Below are 21,421 nucleotides of genomic sequence, written 5' to 3'. Positions count from 1 at the left end.
CTTTTTTTTTTTTTATATCGAATCCGGATTTATTTTTTATTTTTTTTTGTTTTAATCTTCTGCTGGATTCGATTTTCAAAATTTATATCACAAGTAATAAATTGTATAAAGTTTTTAATAAAAAATACAAAAAATAAAATAAAATAAAAATAAAATAAAAAGGTTTTAAACGAAAATAGAAAAGGTTTTTTTTTTTGCAGCATTTACGTTTCCGCTTTTTCATCCTTTCCACTTCCGGTTCCTTGTGCAAACAACATTCACATACACACACGTAAGCAAAATTTCAAATTTAAATTTTTATAATAACTAATTAAAACCATCGTGTAAAATAGGTAGGCCCAAAAAATTTTGAATAAAATAAAACGAAAAAAAAAATGTGACGGATGGGATAAATTTCGAAGGGAACGAAACAACACAAACTAATTAAAAAATCTATTTTAAAAAAAATGGTGATGATAAAGAAATAATAATAATAATTAAGTGCAAAAAATAATAAGAAAGAAAATTTCCAAAAAAAAAAGAGAGAGAGAGAGGTAGAAAAAAACCAACAACAAAAGAAAATCTAAAAAAATTTTAAATTGATAATAAAATAAAAATAATGTGATAAGGTTTGGTGATAATAGATAAGGTGGTGATAACATTGATAATAATCTCACCTGAAATAGCTTGAGTAAGCAGTGGCGTATTGTTATTAGGCGTCAGCTGCCCATTCGTTAGGTCAACTGAAAATCAAATAAAAGTTAAAAATAAATTTTTTTTTTTTTTTTTTTTTTAAAAACAAATCCTCATAAGCGAAACATAAAAATAAGAAAAAAAAAAAATCTCGAAGAGTCTAAAAATCTTTTACGTCGTTCGTTCCCTACCTCCCTTTCCCTTCCCTTCTATTCCCCTCATAAAAATTAAACCTTACGAAATTTTTTGAAACCAAAACGTCATTGCCACCATTGTTGCCACCGCCATCACCATCACCGACAAAAAGAATAACGACTCAATCGCAAGAGTTTTTAATTTGTGTTGTTGTCTCATTTCCTGGGAAAAATATAGCTCTCATTTTATACTGCAGAAAATAGGGTGTCAGTCAAGGGTGATGTCGGTAGCGTTGGTGGAATAGGCAAAGGGGGGGTCGGGAGTAGTGGTGGCGGCAGCAGCAGTGGCGGCGGCGGCGGCGGTGTTAGAGCGCCCAGGGGTCTTGAGAGCTCAGGTCACGCATTATGTTCCATTGCGATGCATCCCTTCGTTTAATTTTATTTTAAATTTTACTAAAGTTTACGTTTCCCTTTGGGCCCATAAATGAATGAATACTCGAAAACTTTTTTTTTTTCGTTCCTTTTTTTCCTTCTTTTTTTTTTTTTTTTTTTTTTTAAAAAAAAAATTCAATTCCAGAATTTAATTCCTCCCTCCCCCTCTCCGTAAAAAAAAAGAAAAAAATTCATTAATCTTAAACCTCCTTAAAAGTTTCACGTCATTTTCATTTTCCTTTAAATAATATTAATAATAATAATAATTAATTAAAATAAAATAACAAACCCGAAATAATTATTCAACGAGTTTACGGTCCTGACACAATAATAATAATAATAATAATAATAAAAGTAATAAAGCAAAATCTCAATGTTAAATGAGTAAAGTTTTTTTTTTTTTTTTCTTAAATTGAAAAATTCAAAAACTTTCGAAATAAGTTTTTTTATAAAAAAATCAAATCAAAAAGCAACGGCAATTAAAAAAAAAAAAAGTAAAATGGAAAAGAGAAAAAGGAAAAAATGGAAAAAAAGGTAAAAGGAAAAAAAAACTGAAGAATTTTAGTTAGAAACGAGATTAAAAAATGATTTTTTTGGAAATGGCATCAAAAAATAAAAATGATTATATAATTGAAAATGGTGGAGGAGAGGGGAGGGGTGTGGCGATGGTAGGGAAGTGAAGAGGTTTTTTTCCTAAAAAAAAAAAAATTTATGACTAGTTTTTTGGTGGAATTTTCCAGAACATTTTTCAAAACTAATATGAGATTAAACTGGATAAAATAATACTCGAGGCAATTAATCACGATTACGAAGAGAAGGGGGGGCGGGGCAGGGGAAGGGGAGAAGGTCAGAGAGGTCAGGGCGAAGACGATATTGCTTCTTTTCTTATCCTTTCCCAATTTTTTTTTTTTTTTTTAATTCGTTTTCATCATCATCATCATCATCATTTTTTCCTCATCTTCATCCTTTTTTTCCTCTCGTATTTATTTTTATTTTTTTTCGTTAAAAAAACGTTTTTTTCCATTTTTCCTTTTTTTTCCTTTTTTTTTTTTTTTACTTTAACGCCATCGAAATAAAAAAAAATTTTATTTTATTTTCGATTTAAAGGGAGGAAGGGGGTGGAAGGGGAGGCGGGGTTGAACTTTTTTTCTAGAAATTTCACCTCAAACCCAATCGAAAACCCTTCGGCCATGTTTTTTTTTTATTTTTTTCACGCTACGTTTTTTTCTTTTTTTTCTTCTTCCACTTTTTTTTTAATTTGAAATTTCCGAGATTTACTCCTCTCAATTTATTTTTTAACTGTCTCTATGTTCAGGTACGATTTTTGTTTGTTGTTTGTTGTCGTCTGAACATCAAAGGAATAAAAAATAAAAAAAAAATAAAAAAAAAAAAAACTTTTTGATCTAAAAATTAACATCGAATGAAAATAAAATGTCGCCTCCTCCGTCCCTCCCTTCTTCTCCACCCCCTATCGGAATCCTTTGAAAGGTTTAACGAGAGTTTCCTTTCCCCCTCCTACGCACCATCTCCTCTTTCCCGCACTTTTTTTTTTGTTATCGGCCATATTTCATATTTATTGCTTTATGCAAAGTTCAAAATTTAATAATAAAAGGACAATTTTAGATATTATTGGCAACTATGAAAATTATTATTATTATTATTATTACGGCGACTTCCTCCCTCCCTCCTCTTCCCCTCCCTTACACACACATATATCAAAATGCCGCACCGAAAACGATTTAAATCTATTACGAGAAGAAAAAGAAAATTTTTCTCCAGAAGGCGAAAAAGAAAACTTGAATCGTGACAAATTTATTTCTTATTTTTATGTTCGGATTTATTTATTTATTTTTCTCCAGTTATAACAAACGCTGTTGCCTCCTCCCTCCCCTTCCATTAAAATGAAAAAAATAACAATTTTCTTTTTTTTTTTTTTTTCTTTTTTTCAATTTCAATAAAAAATAAATTTGTCTTTCCTTTTTCTTCTTCTTCTTCTTCGAGAAAGAAAAAAAAAACATTGCGATAATAATAATAATAATAAATAACATGTGATATTATTTATGTTACATTTTTAATGGGAAAAAAATTTTTTTTTTCTTCCAGTCGTGTAATAAATAATGATAATAGTTTTGAATGAAAAAAAAAGAGAAAAAAATCGAACGTATGTCGAGGAAATGTTTGTGTGGAAAAATTTTGTAGAAAGTAAAAATAATGCTGGAATGATGATTATGGAGAAAAGAAAATGACGAATGAAAATTTTGACGAATCCTTTCTCATGTCGTGCAACAAGTAGTTAAAATTCAAAAATCACTGAAATCCGCGAGATTACGCGCGATTTAAAAAAAAAATCTGGAGAAAATATTAAAAAAAAAATTTACGAAACAAACGCAATCCTAATTCTACATAAAACGTTTGGAAAATTTAAAAAAAAAAATCAAAGAAAGATGAAATATGAAAAATATTTACTACTGGAATGATAAAATTTTTTCTCCAGAATTACCGATTTAATCGAAAAATTCGTATGTATATCGAACATTTTCAAACGGAATTTTATAATTTTCCAACTCTCTTCCCTCCCTCCAAAATTCCAAAAAAAAAAACACGACTTTATCCCATCCGGCATAATTATCCAGGAGTAAATAACATTTCAAAAAAAAAAAATTGATTATGGAACGTCGATGGAGAAAAAATTTTTTACCTTTCATCGTGAAACGATTCGCATTTTGGAAAAAAAAAAAAAGTCTTGGGGAAAAAAAAAAATTTTCCAATATCTATAACGGTAAAAAAAAAAAAAATCTAATTTTCAAACTGGAATGGAAAATTTTCAAAATTTATGGTAGCTCCAGATGAAAAATGATAATAATAATAATAATAATAATTTATATCGTTAGGTCAGTCGGGATAAAATTACGTCGGTATAAAGTTTTATTAAGATTTCACGTTTTCTTCTTATGTGGTGGTTTGTTGTTATCATTATTAAATTTTCTTTGATGATAATAATAATAATGTTTTCCCGTAATTAAAATCTATTTTAAAACCCTTTAATTGTTGTTTTCCCAGGAAAAACTCTTAACCACCACCACCATCACCACCGCCACTCTGGAGAAATTAACAAAAAATTTTTTCTTTTAAGGTTTTTTTTTTTTGTCAAATTAATTAAAATAATTTAAACGATTCTTCTCTACCCCCTTTCTCTCTAACTCTCCCCCTCTTCTTTCCTCTCCCTAAGCTCTCACCCTCTTTCTTTGTTTAACCATAATAATAATAATGAAACCTTCGAAACTCGTTTTTTTTTTTTGCACACTCTCAAAATCCTTTCATCTTTAATTAAATTTATTTATTAATAACCAATTTTATATTAATAACAATCAAATTAATAAATTGAACGTTTTCCATACGTTAATAGATAAATAATGATAATGATGATAATGATGATGTGGATGATGATAAGTTGTTAGTCGTTGTTTTGCATGTAAATAAATGAAAAAAATTCGATTATAGATCGAGGGGGGAGGAAGGGAGAGAAGGAAGGAAAAAATTAAAATTATTTAAGTAAGAGAATACATGACGACATGCCGACGACGACGACGACGACAAGGACAATGACGTGGAAGTAGAAAAAGGTTTAAAAGGTTTTTTTTTTTTCTTAAGGTTTCCAGCAATATCTTATAAATATAAAGTAAAAGAAAAAAAAAATTTTTTTTTTAATGCGATTTTGTTCTATGTCAAAGGAAATTGATTCCTTTAAAAGCTGAATAGAATTTTTTTTTCCTTTTTTCTTTTCCTTTATCTATAAAAGAATGAGGGAAATACAATAACATATCAAAAAAGAAAATGTCAATTTAATTTTTGATTGTCGGGGAAAAAAAAAGTTTTCGGGTGGAGAAGGGAGGAAAAAAAAATTATTATAAAAAAAAATTTTTTTTCTTTCCATTTTTTTTCCGGGGGGGGGGGATGGTGAGGGAGGGGGTAAATGGTCGAATGAAAAAAAAAAAAACATAAAAAAAAGACGCAGAGAACATGGAGGATGACCGTAAAAAAAAATTTTTTTTTTTTAAATTCGAATCGAGCGTGAAAAGGGTTAGAAAAAGATAGAGAGGGGAGTGTGCGCGTGTGATGAAAAAAGAAAAAAAGAAAGAGAGAAGAATTATGATAGGAAAAAATCAAGTCAAGTCAAAGATTTTTATTAAATTTGCAAAAAAAAAAAAAAAAGAAAAAAAGGAAAAATTTGATTGCACGAGAAGAAGAAGAAGAAGAGAGGAAAATAATGAAGGAAAATGATGCGATTGTTAGAAATGATTAATAAACCAATCGTCTTCTGTCATCAAAGATTTTATCCTTTTTGTCAAGACAAAAGGATTGGAAATGAAAGAACGTAGAAAACTGTCTTGTCATCACTTGTATAAGATGGCAAAGCCTTTTCGAAAACCTCATTTAATTAATGTTCAAGATTAAATTTTACTTCATATTTAATTTTCATATAAAAAAATAATAATAATAATCATTTTTTTTTTCGTCTCTCCCCTTTTATACTCTCTCCTCGTTCTACTCATTTTCAACACCTACCTTTCACCTCCTCTTACTTCTCCTACTTTTCCCTCCCGCCCATCAAAAAAAAAAAAAAAATTTCCAATTTTATCAGTTAGTTATTATTTCCCCGTTCCGTGGAATATTCACGTTTTTTTTGGGGGGGTGGGTGGGTGGGTGGTGGAAACTCGTACCTGCAACGTATGTTTTTATTCTATCTTCCATATTGTATATATCAGAGCGCATTAACATTTGCGGAGTCGTTCTCTGCTGTGAAGGTATCGCCTGTTTTCTTTGTGTAACAACCTGCGGAAGGGCTCTCTGTTGGTAGCCCTGTTCCCTATGAACGGGAGATTGATCCTGTATGTTCTGCCTTTGAGGAGGTAAGCCATTTTGTTGCGGGACAGCAGCGTACTCGTAACAACTCGTCGGCCGTTCGGTGGCAGCGGCTGGTGCGGAACTAGCAGCGGATGGGGTAGGAAGGTAGCTGTACCCCGGGAACCCTACGGAAAGCCAAATCGCAATCAAAACTCAATATGTCGGATTTCATTTTACTTATTTATTCATTTTTTTTTATTTATTTTTCCAGTCATAAATACCCTTTCAAATTCAAACACCCGTGACAATCTCACACCACCAAAACACCTCCTTAGAAGAAAGAGAGAGAGAGTAAAAAAAAAAAAGAAAATGTTTCGCAATCGTTTAGTAATAAATACATATCCGGTTAATATAAAATAAGGATTGAATTATGATGAAGGGAGATGAAAATATCCATTACCAGCCCCACCGAGCGGCCAAGAAATAATAATAATAACAACAACTGCATATATATGTACACACACGTTTGTCTGCGTTTGTATATACACATCATGCAATAGTCATGATAGTTATTATAACTGGAAAAGTAAAAGTCAAAAAATCATGCATGAAAAAAAAAAAAAAAATCATTTAAAATTAGCAGCACCCAATCCGAAACGATTAATTTCCTCATTTTATAAAAGCTTAAAGTCACGCCACAAATCCGAACTTAATTACACTTTATAAAACTTTAATCATCATCATAATCATCATCATCATCATCATCATCATCATCATCATCATCATCATCATCATCATCATCATCATCATCATTATTATTATTATTATTATTTAATGCAACAAATTTAATTTTAAAACTTGTATATAAAGTTACATTTAAGCATTATGGAAGATATAATATTTGAAATTATTTTTTTTTTACGTGAATTCCACCGTGAGAGTTTTGAACAGTTTGTTAAAAACCAACCAAAGAGAGAGAGAAAGAAAGTGGAAGAAAATGAAAGAAAGAAAGAGAGAGAGAGAGAGAACTTTCAAGATTGTTTTTTTTTTATGTAATCAAGTGTCAGAAAATTAAAAAAAAAAAATTAAGTAATGTTTGCAAATTGATAATAATTTCCGGTAGAAAAAAAACAAAAAAAAATTCATTATTCATTCCCCCCCCCTTCATCATCGACTCGTTTCCTATCCCCTTCCTCCCCACCCATCCCAATTTATTTAGACTCTTCGAGATGTAAAAAAAAAAAAATAATAAAAATATTTATTTAAATAAATACGAATTAAACAAAAGTCGGTCGACGATATTATTTATTTTTCAAAAAACCGACTTCCGGTTTTTATTTATTAATCGATTTATTTTTTAATAAACGAAATAATTTAAAAAAAAAAAGAGAGAGAGAGAGAGATAGAAAGAGAGGTTTTTAATAAAAAAAAAAAAAATTCAAATGATTTTGTTTACTTAAAATAATATTACAAGGCATAAGCAGAAAAAAAAAAAAATTTCACGGGGGTGTTTACACACAAACTTCCGGAGGGAATGCCGTTTCCGTTATTAATAAATATCATTATCATTATTATTATTATTATTAGTTTGAGTTTGAAATATAATAAAGGAGGAGTATAAATTATGTAAGAGAATACAAAAAGATATTTTCTATAAACCGCAAAAATATTGATTCAGAGCTTGTGGCCTCTTCAAGTTTGACATGAATAAAAAAGTTTGGAACAAAATAAGGCCTTAAATGGATAATGGCGATGGTGATAATGGTGGTGGTGGTGGTGCAAAAGAAAAGAAGAAAAAAAAAAATGTAAGAAAGTATAAAACATTGTGAACTAAGGCAGCTGGAGTCAAGATAATATTTTATAACAGAAAAAAATTTCTTCTTCTTCTTTCTAGAAATCATGGGCGTAATTTAAGTTTATAAATAATAATAATAATAAAAGAGGTGAATTTTATAGTGTATAATTTAAGATACAAGTACCAAAGGGTACTATTTACGAGTAATAAGAAATAAATAGATTGTTTAAGTGCCTGTCAAAGCAGGAAAAAAACACTCGAAATAAAAAAAAAGAAAAGAAAAAGAAAAAAAAAATTTTTTTTCCTTCTTATTTTATTTTATTTAAAAATTTATTGCTTCAACTTGCTCACTTTAAAAAATAAAAATAAAAATAAAATAAGAAGAATCTGATAAAGGAAAAGAAAGAGGAAAAAAAAGGAAAGAAAAAAAATGGAAAGAAAGATAGAAAAAAAAAGGCTAATCGAGCTAATAAAATAAAATAAAAATTTTTTTTTTCTTTTTTCTGTTTTTTTTTTCTTGAATTTAATGGTTTTCCCTAAGAAAATTTTCCACAACGATATCGGTAAGTAGAAAGGAGGAGAAAGAGAGAGAGAGAGAATGAGGGGAGGGGAGTAGGAAAAAAAATGGATTTTTTCCTGTTTATTATAAAGCTGAGGATTTGAAATAAGATACAAAAAAAAAAAATTCTATAAATTTTATAAAAATTGTGGTTGAAAAGAGACAGAAGATGAAGAAGAAGAAAAGAGAAAGAAGAAAAAGAAGCGGAAACAAAAAAGAAAAGACAAAATGTACGGAGAATGAGAAAAGTGAAGAAAGTTAAAAACGTGTAATGTAAAACGGATGAAAAGACAAAAAAAAAAAAATTTTTTTTATTGTTTTTCACGTGACAAATGAGTGACCCCCCACCCTCTCCCCGATGTCAGTCAGAAAAGAAAAAAAATTTTCTTTTTTTTTCTGACAACTAATGGAAAATTTCCTTTGGAAAATAAAAAATATGACGAAGATGACAAAAAAAAGAAAAAATTTGGGGAAAAAAAACTCCGACGACGACGAAAAATAAAAAGAAAAAAAAATTAATAAATATAAAGCCAATAATCATTTATCCGAATAGCAGACGATTTTTTTTCTTAATAATAATAATAATAATAATAATAATAATAATAATAATAATAATAATAATAATAATAATAATATGAAATTTTAAAAATAAATAATAAAAAAAACAAAATCGGAGCAGAAGAAGACAATTTTTTTTTCTTTTCTCCCTGTAACCTATACGTAAAAAGATTTATTTATTTAAATAAAGAATGAATTGGAATGTTCTAGAAAAAAAAAATTCGAAATCATTCGGGGTTAAACTATTAAACGATAAAATTAAAATAAATAAATAAATGTAATAAAATTTTCTTTTTTCTTAACCTCCACCTTTGGAATGTCAATAAAAAAACGGCATAAATTGAATGTTAAACGCGATTCCCCTATTCCCTGTACCCCCCTCCCACCTCCCCAAAATCTCTTTTCCGTCTCTTTGACTCTCCGATAATTCTTAGAAACAAACACTTTCGAACAAAACTTTATTTAGTTAAAAAAAAAAATCTTTTTTTTGAGGGCCGAATCCGAACTTTAAAATCAACAAAATAAACTTTTCCCCTCCCCCTCCCTTTTACCGCGCCACACCTTCCCCCTCCTCCCCTCCCCCTCCCTTTTACCGCGCCACACCTTCCCCCTCCTCCCCTCCACCTCCCCCAACAATATTAAAAACCTCTCTTTTTATTATTATTTACTAATTAATTATAAATTAATCAATAAATCGATTAAATAAATCAGTTTAAAAAAAAGAAAATAATTACCATTTATTATTTTCCTTTTTTTTTAATTTTTCCTAACTAAATAAAAACTAATTATTAAATAATAAGTAGTAATAATAATAATAATAATAATAATAATAATAATAATAATAATAATAATTTTGTTGTTTTTTAAAACTAATTTAAAAGAAAAAAAACTAATAACTATTAAAGTAACTAAAAAATTAATCTTTTAACTTTTTTTTTTTCATTAATTTTGTTAAATATATGTACATAAATCTAATATCACTAATAATAATAATAATAATTTTTTTATTTATTTAAAAACCGATTTCAATTTTTTTTTTAATTATTAAAAAATTCTAAATACGCTACCGTTTATTATTATTATTATTATTATTAATAGTTTACTTTCTTCCGTCTAATTTATTAACGAATAATAATAATAATAATAATAATAATAATAATAATTTGGGAAATTATTTATTATTATTAATTATGAATTATTACGTCAAGGTTATTAAAAAATTAAAAAAATATTTTCACTACTATTTTTAACAACATAAACAATAACTTAAATATTAATAATAATAATAATAATAATAACACATCGTAAACGTTTTATTCCGTCATTAATAAATCACCTACTTTACTTATTAATAATAATATATATACATAAATTTATGACGTAAACGATTTTAATAATTAATACACAAACACACAGACGCACACACCACTTTTAAATAATGTTTTCTATTTACCAAAATATTAATAATAATTATCATTATTATTATTCTATTTGATTAAATTTGTTTCTAATCTAAAAATCTAAAGTTTTTTTTTTTTTTTTAAACGAGTAATAAATTATGTATTTAAAATAATAATAATAATAATAAATTATTAAAAATAAAACTAAAAGAAAATAAACTAATATTTTAAATTAATTATAAGAAAAACGAATATTGTTATATGCTCTTCAATAATAAATCGGTCAACTAATTATAAAAAAAAAAAATTAAAAAAATTAAAAATGAAGAAATTTTTCCAGAAAATCATCATCGTTCTTTTTCTTTTTTTTTTCTTTCCATGATTTTTATCGTTGATTTAATTTATTATTATAATTATTTTCTGGAAAAGAAACTTCGACGATTTTTACCTTCAACCATTTTTTTTCTTCTTCTTCTTCCATATTTCTTCTTTTTTTCTTTTTATCCTTTTGATTAAATTTTTATTGTGTAATTATTATTAAATTACAATCGGTAATTTCTTCATTTTCTTCTTCTTCTTCTTTTCGTTGTATTTATTTATTACTCACGTATTTGAAAACGCACATTTAAGAAAAAATAAACTGTTCTAAAATTTTCTACTTCGAAATCGGGATTTAAAAACAAAAACAACAGAAAAAACAGGGGAGGGGGGAAAGAACATTAAAAAAAATAAACGTCGTAAAAAATTATACGACGCGTGACATTAAATTTTGAATTGACCGAGTTTATTGTAAACAATTTTAATTAAATAACGTTCAATTAAGGTTAAAAACAGTCAAAACAAATAATAATAAAAGGAAAAAAAATAAGAGTGGGTGGGGGGATGGAAAAAACTTTTAAAATGACATTAAATAACATTGTTATACCACAAATTAAATTGTTTTTTTTACGTTTTACGCGGACAAACTCAAACTGACTCGAATCTTTTTATTTATTTATTTATTTATTTATCTGGAGGTTAATTTTTATTAATTTTATGCGTTAATAATAATAGTAATAAATTTTTTTTTTATTTGACGACGTCTTTTTATTATTATTATTTAATTATTTTATTGTAACGTTTTATTTAAGGTATTGTGCGTGAATCACGCAAGAACGTTACACTTCCCCTCTCCATTTTCTTTTTTTTTTTTTAACTTCGAAATTAAAGGTAACGTTTACGAAAAAAAAATTTTAGAACAGTTAAGGGTTTATTGGGGAGGCAAAAAAAAATGAAAAAAAAATTTCACTTTTTTTTTTCCTTCTCCAGAATCGTTTTCCTTTCCTTCTTATTTTTCTTCTTCTTTTTCTTCCTTTTTTTTTTGTTCTCCTGGAGAAAAATCTTAATTTTCTTTCGATTTTATTTTATTTTTTTTGTCGTTTCGGTATCTTCCCTTTTTCAATTTTCAAAAAAAAAATTTTTTTCTCTTTTTTTTTCTTTTTTAATCAATTTTTTATTTGAGTTTTTTTTTTTTTTTAGCAGAAGAAAAAAAATTTTAACAAGAACGAGAAAAGTATTCCACCTTTGTTAAATTTACAAAAGCAAATTAATTTTAAAAAAAAATAAAAAACAAACTTTTTTATTTTTTTTTTTAGACTGGAAAATAAAAATCTACACTCCAGCAAATTCCTTCACAAAGTTAAACCTTTTTTGTCGACAAAAGAGATTAATGAGCCACCAACCGTTTTCCCCCTCCTCCTTCCCCCTTTTTTTTTTAGCAATAAAATATACGCAAGCGTAACTGTCAATATCTGACCGATTCACGAACAACAACAACAACGAAAACAATATTATTTAGGAGAAAGAATAATTATACCGATAAGAAAGAGAGAGAGAGAGAGAGGGGGAATACGAATAAAATAAAGTAAGATACGACGGTTAAAGGAAATATATTTATGGCTTCTGTTATAAAGGGAAGAAAGTAAAAAAGAGAGAGAGAGAGAGAGAGAGATTTTTTCGGTAAGGATGGTAGTAGAGCCCAAAGCAAATTTCATTACCAGAAATCCCGTGAGTTAGTTCAGAAGAGTATTTTAAGCTCTATGTTTATCCGACCGCAACGCATAAGCATTACTCGTGGGAACTTAGAGATTTCTGAAACGAAAAATATCAGAGATTTTTTGAATTTTACCGTCTGAAAAAAAACAGAGAGAGAGAGAGAAAGAGAGAAAACTTTTTTTTTTTTTTTTTTTATAAAAAAATATACGAGGGATGTATGTATGTGTATGCGAGATAGATAAAGAGAGAGAGAGATAGAAAAAGAGGGAAAAATCTTGTAAAGTCAAAAAAAAAAACCATTTTGATAAAATTGTACTAGTGTATTTTTTTTTTTTTGTTCGTGTGTGTGGGAAACCAAAATGGAAATTGAACCTGAGACTTTAATTAGACACGTAACCTTTTCAAAAAAAAAAACGTTTTTTCTTTTAAATAAAATCTCCCGTTTCCCTCCCCCAACCCTACTCCTACCTACCCACTACCCAATCCCCCTCCTACCCTTTCCATCGCCGTCATTTTTGTTTTTTATTTTTTGTTATTATAAATAAGTCGACGATATAAATAAAAATTTTTTTTTTGTCGCATAAAAATCCTTTTGCTACTTTTTCGCTAAATTATTATCATTATTATCATCACTTTATTACTTTAAAAAAAAAGCTACAAAACGGTGTATTATTAATAATATAAACTAATTAATAAATAAATTAAGGAAGAAGGAAACTATAAAAACTATACCTAAACTATGTTTACTCATTAAGTACTTTTTCTTATCAATTAAAAGATTGTAGTAGTGATAAAAAGACGAACACACACACACACACATAGATAACACTACAATATTTTTCCTTTGTCTTTCCTTTTTTCCTTTTTTTTTTTTAAATATACATTTACATAGAGTAAAAAAAAAAGCAAATCTAAATATATAATATTTTTTTTTTATAATCAAACAGATAGATATATTATCCTAAACTATATATTTATAGCAATTTAGTGTAATATATATAATTGGTATATTTTAGGTCTTACCGGTGACGACACCAGGGTGGTGACACCTTGTTGGGGAGTCACGGGGGCCAGGACGTGGCCTCACCACACTGCAAAATGTTATTCCTAAACAAAGTCACACACATACATAAATTAAATAAAAAAATTAATTTTTAACTTTATTTATTTTACAACAACAACATCCTAACGGAGTAGTGGTGGTGGTACGGGGTAGTAGTGATAACGATAACGACACCATCGTCACAACAAAATCTCATTAAACAAAAAAAAAAAAAACAAATAATTATAATTACGCTTGCGTTTTAATTTTACAAAAAAAAAAAAATTATATTTATAGTTATTAAAAAAAATTATTTAAATAGTGTCAATTTTCTGTTAGTTTTCCCCCCCCTTTTTTCTCTGCCCCACTCCCTTCACACCCTCCCCCCTCCTCAAAAATTTTTAATTAACAAGAGTGGAATATGGCAGTATTTTTATATTATCATCATTATTAATTTTTCAATACGTAAGGGAAGATACAGATATAAAAATAAAATAAAACGACCGCATGTGTGCGCGCGCGCGCGCAAATCCGAACGTGAGATTATTATTATTATTATTATTATTAAAAATTTTTTCTTATCATCAACGATGATGATAATGATAATAACAGATAACAAAAAAAGTTTTAGATGTTTTAAAAAAACAAACTTTTAATTTTAAACTTTTTTTTGTCGTGAGTAAAATTTTTTTTTTTTATATAATGATATGATAATTTATATATATTATTATTATTATTTACAGAAACGTCATTTATATTAATTATATAATATTAATTAATTTGATAATAATAATAATAATAAAAATTATTATTACTATACAAAAATACAATTTTTGTACCATTTTTTTGTTTTTTTTTATTAAAAAAAAACAACAACATAAATTATGTATATATATAAAATGTACAAACGCACTTTAAGAAGCAAACAATTAATTATTATTATTATTGAAAACATAACGGACGTTAAATCAATAATAATAATAATAATTTAAATTTAAATTTAAATTTAAACTTACCCCGGGTATAAATAAATTAAGATTAAAAAAAAGAAAATTTTTTTAAAATATTGATTCACACTTTTTTTTTAATATGTACATACGTTAATAAAAATTTATTAAAGATTAATTTTTTTTACATGCATTTATTTATGTATGCGTTTTTACGTACGTATGTATTCTTATCACATAAAAAAATGTTTTGATAACATAAATAAATAATGTTTATGTCGTTCGTTTTGATAACGAACGAATTTTCCGTTAATGATTTTTTTTATAATAAAACAAACACGATTTGATTTTAATATGCAAAGCGTAAATTATTATTATTATTATTAATAATAATAAAAATAAGCAGAAAAGTAATAAAAAAGATTAATAAGAAAAAAGAAGACACAAACCCAATGTGTGAAAAAGTAAGAAAATGGAGAAAAAAAAAAAAACAAGCCACGTGGAAAATGTTTTTTTAAAAGGCCTAATTCACTGGCAAGCGAACCCTCCGAGGAAAAAAATGACGGAGACTATATAACAATAGGAAAAGAATGGCCGAAAGAAAAAAAGGAAAACGGAATGAAAAAGGAAAAAAAAAGAAAGTTTTTCCGGAAACGAAAAAAGGGAAATTTTCGGGATGCGGTGGGAAATAATGAAGAAGAGGGAAGCGGAGAGAAAAGGCAAAAGGGAAAAGGGAGAGAAATAGAAAAAAAAAAAATGAAATGTGCGTCGCGCCTCCTCTGTGAACATTTTATCATCATCATCATCATTGTTATTATTGTTATTATTATTATTATTATTTAAATAGATTTATGTATTACATTCCGAAAAAAAATAAATAAATAAAACGATTGAAATTAAAATTAATGACATATACGGAAAATTATTTTACCGACGCTCACGATAAATAATTAACGTTGCCAACATTGAAACGAAAAAAAAATTTTTTTTTTCTATGAAAACGCCGCGAATTTTTTTTTTTTGTAAATTTTATCAATTGAAAAACAATGAAAAATAATACAAAAAAATTCCGTTTGCTTCCGTTTCCGCTTTTGTTTAACGACGACGACGACGATATTTTTCCCCTACCAATAAATTCTCGTAGTTCTTTCCTTTTTGTACAAATTATTATTATTATTATTATTATTATAAAACAATCGACAAATATTATTATTTTCGAATAGCGAAAATAATAATAATAATAAAATATATCATCATTTATGTATAAATTTCAAAATGGCGGAAAAAAAATAATAATAATTTGGGAAATTTTTCAAAAATTTTTTTTTTCCCCTCTAAAATCTCTAAACGGAAACGTTTCGTTTATGAAAAAAAACTGAAAAAATATTTTTGATAATTTTTTTTTTTTTTTTCCAGCAGAAAACAATTCCAGAATCGTCTACTAGTCAAATAATTATTTCTCTTTCTTTTTTTAACCTAAATTATAACAAAAAAACGAAAAAATAAGAAAAAAAAATTTTCCGACATGAAAATAAACAAAAAAAATTTTCTATATTTTTTCCGGACGTGGGAGAGAGAGGGTTAGGGGTGGGAGTGGAAAGAGGCCGAAACGGAGGAAGGGGCAAAATAAGACGAGGGGAGGAGTTTAATGATTCACATGAGAAAAATAAAATAAAAAAAAAAGAAAAAAAAAATTTTTTTTTCTTTCTTTCTTTCTTTATGTTGTTTTCTTTTTTTGTTTCTTTTCTTTCTTTCCCTGCTCCCTGCCCCCCATCTAAAAGTTCTAAGTTAAATAAACGAAAAATATGCCCGAAGGGAAAAAAAACGGATAACACCGAATGAAAGAAATAAAGTAAGAGAAATAAACGAAAATAAAGTAAAACAACAACAACAAACAAATACATATATATATATATATATATATATATATATATATATATATATATATATATATTTCTACCTGTGAAAATTTTCATCTTTGAAAAAGTTTTTTTTTTTTTTCTTACATCATTAATTATCATCATTATCAGTATCATCATCATCATCATCATCATCATCATTAATCGTAATTCATTATTCTATCATAAAGTTGTGTTTAAAAGAATAAATTTACAGGTATTGTCGCGCGTTTATTATTATTATTATTTTTTTTTATTGTCTACGACATTAAATTACCCGTTTTTTTTTTAATAATAAAAAAAAAGGTGTAATAAAATATTTTTTTTGTTATTATTATCATCATCATCATCATCACCTTTATCATTATTATTATTTTATTTTATTTTTTTTTTTTACTAATTTCTAAATAATTTAAAAATTTTTTAACCGTCTTTTTTTATAACAAACGACTACAAAACGATTATTATTATTATTATTATTATTATTAATTTAAATGATGATGATGATAATAATAATAATTTAATTTTAATAGGTTTTATAATAGACGTTATGTAATTTAGTTTTGCTCGTTTTTTTATTTTAATGGGGAGAACGAGAGAGAGAGAAAGAGATGGGGAGGGGGGTTTGTAAGAAAGAAGAAACTTTGGTCAAATAATTTAAATTTAATTAATTTGCAAGTTTTTTTTTTCTCTCGTTCCACGTTAAATCATTTGGGTTTTATATAATTGTTTGTCTAATTCCACTTTAACAAAATAAATTCTCTCATTTTTTTTAAACAAAAAAAATTTTTTTCAAATGATTTAATGCCAAAAGGAAATTGTAAACTGTTATTATCATAAGTATAAAATAACAAAAATATTTTTGTAAGAAATTTATCCGTTTCCGTTTCCGTTTTTTTTTAAAAATTGATTTGTTATTTTGTTATTCTCTCTTTTAAAAGTAAAAAAAAAAAAAAAAAAAAAAAAAACAACGGTACAAAAAATAAAATTTATTTTTTTGTAAAAACTTTTCTTTTTTTTGTCGTACAGTTGGCAACGATTTCAATTTTTTTTTTGTATGTTGGTAAACATTACCTGCACGTCTTTTTTGTCATATGAATTTATTAAAACTTTTCAATTTTTTTTGTTTTTGTTGTTGTTGTTGTTTTTCCTGTTTTTGTTGTTTTCGATTTTTACGAATAAAAAAAAAAAAACTTTTTTTTTTTCAAATGTTGCATTCTTTTTTTTTTTTATATTATCATTATTATTATTATTATTATTATTATTATTATTATTATTATTATTATTATTAATATTTTATATTATGTTGTTGTTGCTGTTTTTTATTTATTCGTTTTTTTTGTGTGTACGAGAACTCGTCTAATTTATGGCAACGTAAAAACAAAAAAAAAAAAAAAACGTAAAAACGCGCAATAATATATATATATATTTTTTTTTTAAATATATATTGAAATAAATCAAAATTAATTAAAAAAAAAAAAAGAAAAATGGAGAGAGGGGAGGGGGCAAGAGAGAAAGAGAGAGAGAGTGGGGAAAAGAAAAAGAAAAAAAAATGGACGAAAGAGAGAAAAATAGAAAATTTTTTTTTCCTGTTAAATTTTTTAAAAGACGAGAAAATTCGAAAAAAAAACTTCATCATATTATTATTGTCATTATCATCATCATTATTATTATTATTATCACTTAAAAAACGAAAAATCAATAAATCGATAAATTAATAAATAAATAATTTTTTTTTTTTTAATTTAATTTTATTTTATTCAATTTTTAAAAAATAATTTTATTTTCAATTTTTGATTTTTTTTACGTCCAATTTTTTTTTCCTTTCCTTTCCTTTTCCTCATCATCTACCCCCTTCCCTCTCTTTTTCTTTCCTCATTCCTCCTTTCCCTTCAACCGTTTCCGTTTAAATAATTTTTTTTTTTTTTTCAAGTAACAATCATTTCAATATCTCTTTTAAAGACATAAAAAAGCTTTTTAAACATTTTAAAAAAAAATTTTTTTAATTTAAATAAATTAAACTCATTGAATTTTTTTTTTTTTTTTTTTAAATTTGATGCTGCCATGACGAAAATCGAAGAGAGAAAAATAAAACGAAACCAAAATTTTTAAAAACATTCACTTTAGTTTACACACATTCACTCCCTCTCACTCGATTCTTCCCGCCTTTTCCACGTTTCCGCCCTCCCCCCTCCTTGTCGTCTCTCTCTCTCTCGTTTAAAAACGGAAATCGTTACGTTAAATTCACGCGATATTTTCCATTTTAACTTCCGCTTTCCATTCACCCACACCCACCCGTAACGCACACAAAAAGAATGATTCTCTTTAATTTATTATTTTAATACCTATCGTTTTTTATTTTATTATTATTATTTTTTTTTAGTCCGTAGGCATTCTGATAAACGTTTTATTATTATTATTATTATTATTTATACTTTTTTTTTTAAAAACCGGAAACCGATAAAAAAAATATATATGTATGTGATATTAAACGTAAATGTAATAATATTTACGTGATAGAGAGAGAGAAATAGAACGTTCGTGAGTGCGCGTGTCTTTATTAAAAATATTTTCATATATATATAATATTAAACGGCAGTAAAAGTTTCGAGATTAAATAATAATAATAATAAATATTATTAAGTTTAATTGATCGTTGTTTAAATTAAAATTAATAAATAAAAAAAAAATTTATTGTTTTTTTTTAAATTTTCCCGCCTTTTTTTTTTAAGCTTTTAAATTATAGTATGAGCTTAGGGGTTGATGTGCGGTTCGAATTTCATTAATAAAATCCTTTTCTTATTACCGTTATAAATATAAATAAGATTTACGCGAAAAGGATTCTGGAAAATTTTTGCAAAAACCACGAGTGTTACATATTATACCCCCCTCCCCCCGCGAAATTTCTATTTGCCATTATTTATTTTCGTTAAGGAACGTAAAAAAAAAAAAAGGGGGGGAGCGAGGATGATGGTTTTCTCGTATGGTGACAACGTGGTATATTACATTTCCCCTTCCCCCTACAATTATATTTTATTTTATAATAATAATAATAATAATAATAATAATTAACATCGCGTGAAAAATAATCGTCGGAAAAAATAGTTTTAAAAGTTAAAAGTGTTTTGTTTTCGTTTATTATTATTATTATTATTAGTATTAAAAAACGTTCACAGCGGTAAGGGATGATGCACATTTCCAGAATTATAGACTCCGACGTCTAAAGGATAGGGAAGAAGCGTTAGGGGATGGTGGTACAAAGTGGCTGAATGATTACCTGTTGGGTATGATAATCCAAAACTAGGATAGCCCGAATAGCTTCGGCCGGCTGCATACGCGGCATACGCGGCTGCAGGAAAACCTGAAATGAGAGAAAACAAAACAAATTATTATTATTATTACTATTATCATCATCATTTTTGTTAATAAAACTTGAATCCATGCATGAAAATATTTTTATTTTTAATAAATAAACAAAACAAAAAAAAATTCCGGAAAATTATAGAAAATTAATAGAAAAGCAGGTGGTGTTAATAGGTTTACGGTCACACACACACACGTGTATGTAAAAAAAAAAAAACTTGATAATTGTTATTATTATTATTATTATCATTATTATTATCATTTCACAATCCTTAAATTGTGTCGCATTAATAAAAATTTATTTTATTGTAATTTAAAAAACCGCAAAAAAAAAACAAAAATGAAATTAATCGAATCTAACGCCATACGTTCCTCCATTTTTTTTTAATAGTCTGGTTACGATACTGCAAATAATAATATTATTAATTAAAAAACTTTGGCGCCAAAAAAACAAAAAACGTTTTTATTAAAACAAAAAAAAAACTTTAAATATTATTAATTATTTTTTTTTATCGTCATCATCATCCTCATTTACGTTACGATTATTAATAATCATTATTATTATTTATTAAAACGATTAAGTATAAAAATAAATAAAAAATTTAAACTTATCATCATTATCATCATCATCGCCACGAAATAGAATTTTTATTTTTACCTACGGGTCCCCCCTCTAAATTAAAAACGATCCAATCCGATTTTTCCCTTTTTTTTTTTTTTAAATTACATATTTTTTGAAATGGATACACTCGGTTATCGGACAACCTCCTCGTTCCCTCCCCTCCCCTCTCCCCGCTCGAAAATCTTTAACCCTTATAATCCGTTATATTATATTCATATTTCAAATAAAAATGTTAAATTATTATTATTATTATTATTATTATTATTATTATTATTATTATTATTATTATTCACTCCCTCGTACCTTTTGCCTCTCTCATAGTTTTTGAAATTCAATTCATTTTCAACCCTTATAATCCCCTTATATTCATTCAATGTCCACTCATTTATATTATTATTATTATTATTTTTAGCACAAAAAAAAAATTTACCTGTTTTGTGTATTTTTATAATGGCGGTCACTCGATCGGTCGCAAGGGTTTTTTTTTTTTTAACGAAAAAAAAAAAAAAAATTTATAAAACGAAATAAAAACAATAATTTCTAATAATAATTGAATTAATTAATTAATTGAAAAATCATAAACAAACAAACAAAATAATAATTTGATTGTTTGATTGAAACTAATAAAAAGTGATAATTAGTTTTTAAACGAATTCAATGAAAGTTTTTTTGTTTTTTTTTTTTTTTTGATTTTCAAATTAAATTTTATTTTAAAAGGTTGCAGCAAAGGTTTTTTGTTGAAAAAAGTTACTTTTTGATTTATAATCATTTTAAATCAAAAATCCTAGTTAGTTTTTACCTTTTGCCACCACCGTCACCACCACCACCGCCATCATCATCATCATTATCACCCGCCCTCTCTTTCTTTCCCTAACAACCTCCCCAACAGTTCCCTCTCATTTGAAAACCGATGAAATTACAAAACGAATGAATTAATTCCTTTTTTAAATTCCCTCACGACTCTTTATTATCATCATTATTATTATTGAAATTTTTTTTTTTTTTCAATACGATATTCCTTTTTTTACTATAACAAAATTAATCAAATAAAAATTGATAAGGGATAACAATAAAAACGTGAAAAAACTGCGTGGGAGTTGAAAAAAAAATTGAAATTAAT

The 21,421-nt window shown here is 26.3% G+C and overlaps 2 protein-coding genes across 2 annotated transcripts in view; both read right to left on the bottom strand.

Annotated features, from left to right (window-relative positions):
• The window catches only part of Phum_PHUM013780 (uncharacterized protein), a gene marked incomplete at both ends in the record, with an annotated part of 2,740 nt that extends 1,846 nt beyond the window's left edge, over positions 1-894 (bottom strand). The window contains 2 exons of the mRNA XM_002422743.1: positions 657-722; positions 864-894. Coding sequence (XP_002422788.1) covers positions 657-722; positions 864-894 — 97 coding nt within the window. The remainder of the gene's footprint in view (positions 1-656; positions 723-863) is intronic.
• An 18,592-nt stretch (positions 895-19,486) lies between these two features.
• Phum_PHUM013770 (uncharacterized protein) lies at positions 19,487-20,057 on the bottom strand (the record flags this gene model as incomplete). Its single annotated transcript, XM_002422742.1, has 2 exons — positions 19,487-19,677; positions 20,048-20,057. 2 exons carry the CDS (start codon positions 20,055-20,057, stop codon positions 19,487-19,489), a joined length of 201 nt encoding a protein of 66 aa, XP_002422787.1.
• Between the last annotated feature and the right edge of the window lie 1,364 nt (positions 20,058-21,421).

This window comes from Pediculus humanus, genomic scaffold, assembly GCF_000006295.1.
Source record: "Pediculus humanus corporis 1103172107371 genomic scaffold, whole genome shotgun sequence".
Taxonomy (NCBI): Eukaryota; Metazoa; Arthropoda; class Insecta; order Psocodea; family Pediculidae; genus Pediculus; species Pediculus humanus.
The sequence above is the reverse complement of the archived record's forward strand: the minus strand, read 5'-3'. Positions and strand labels throughout refer to the sequence as shown.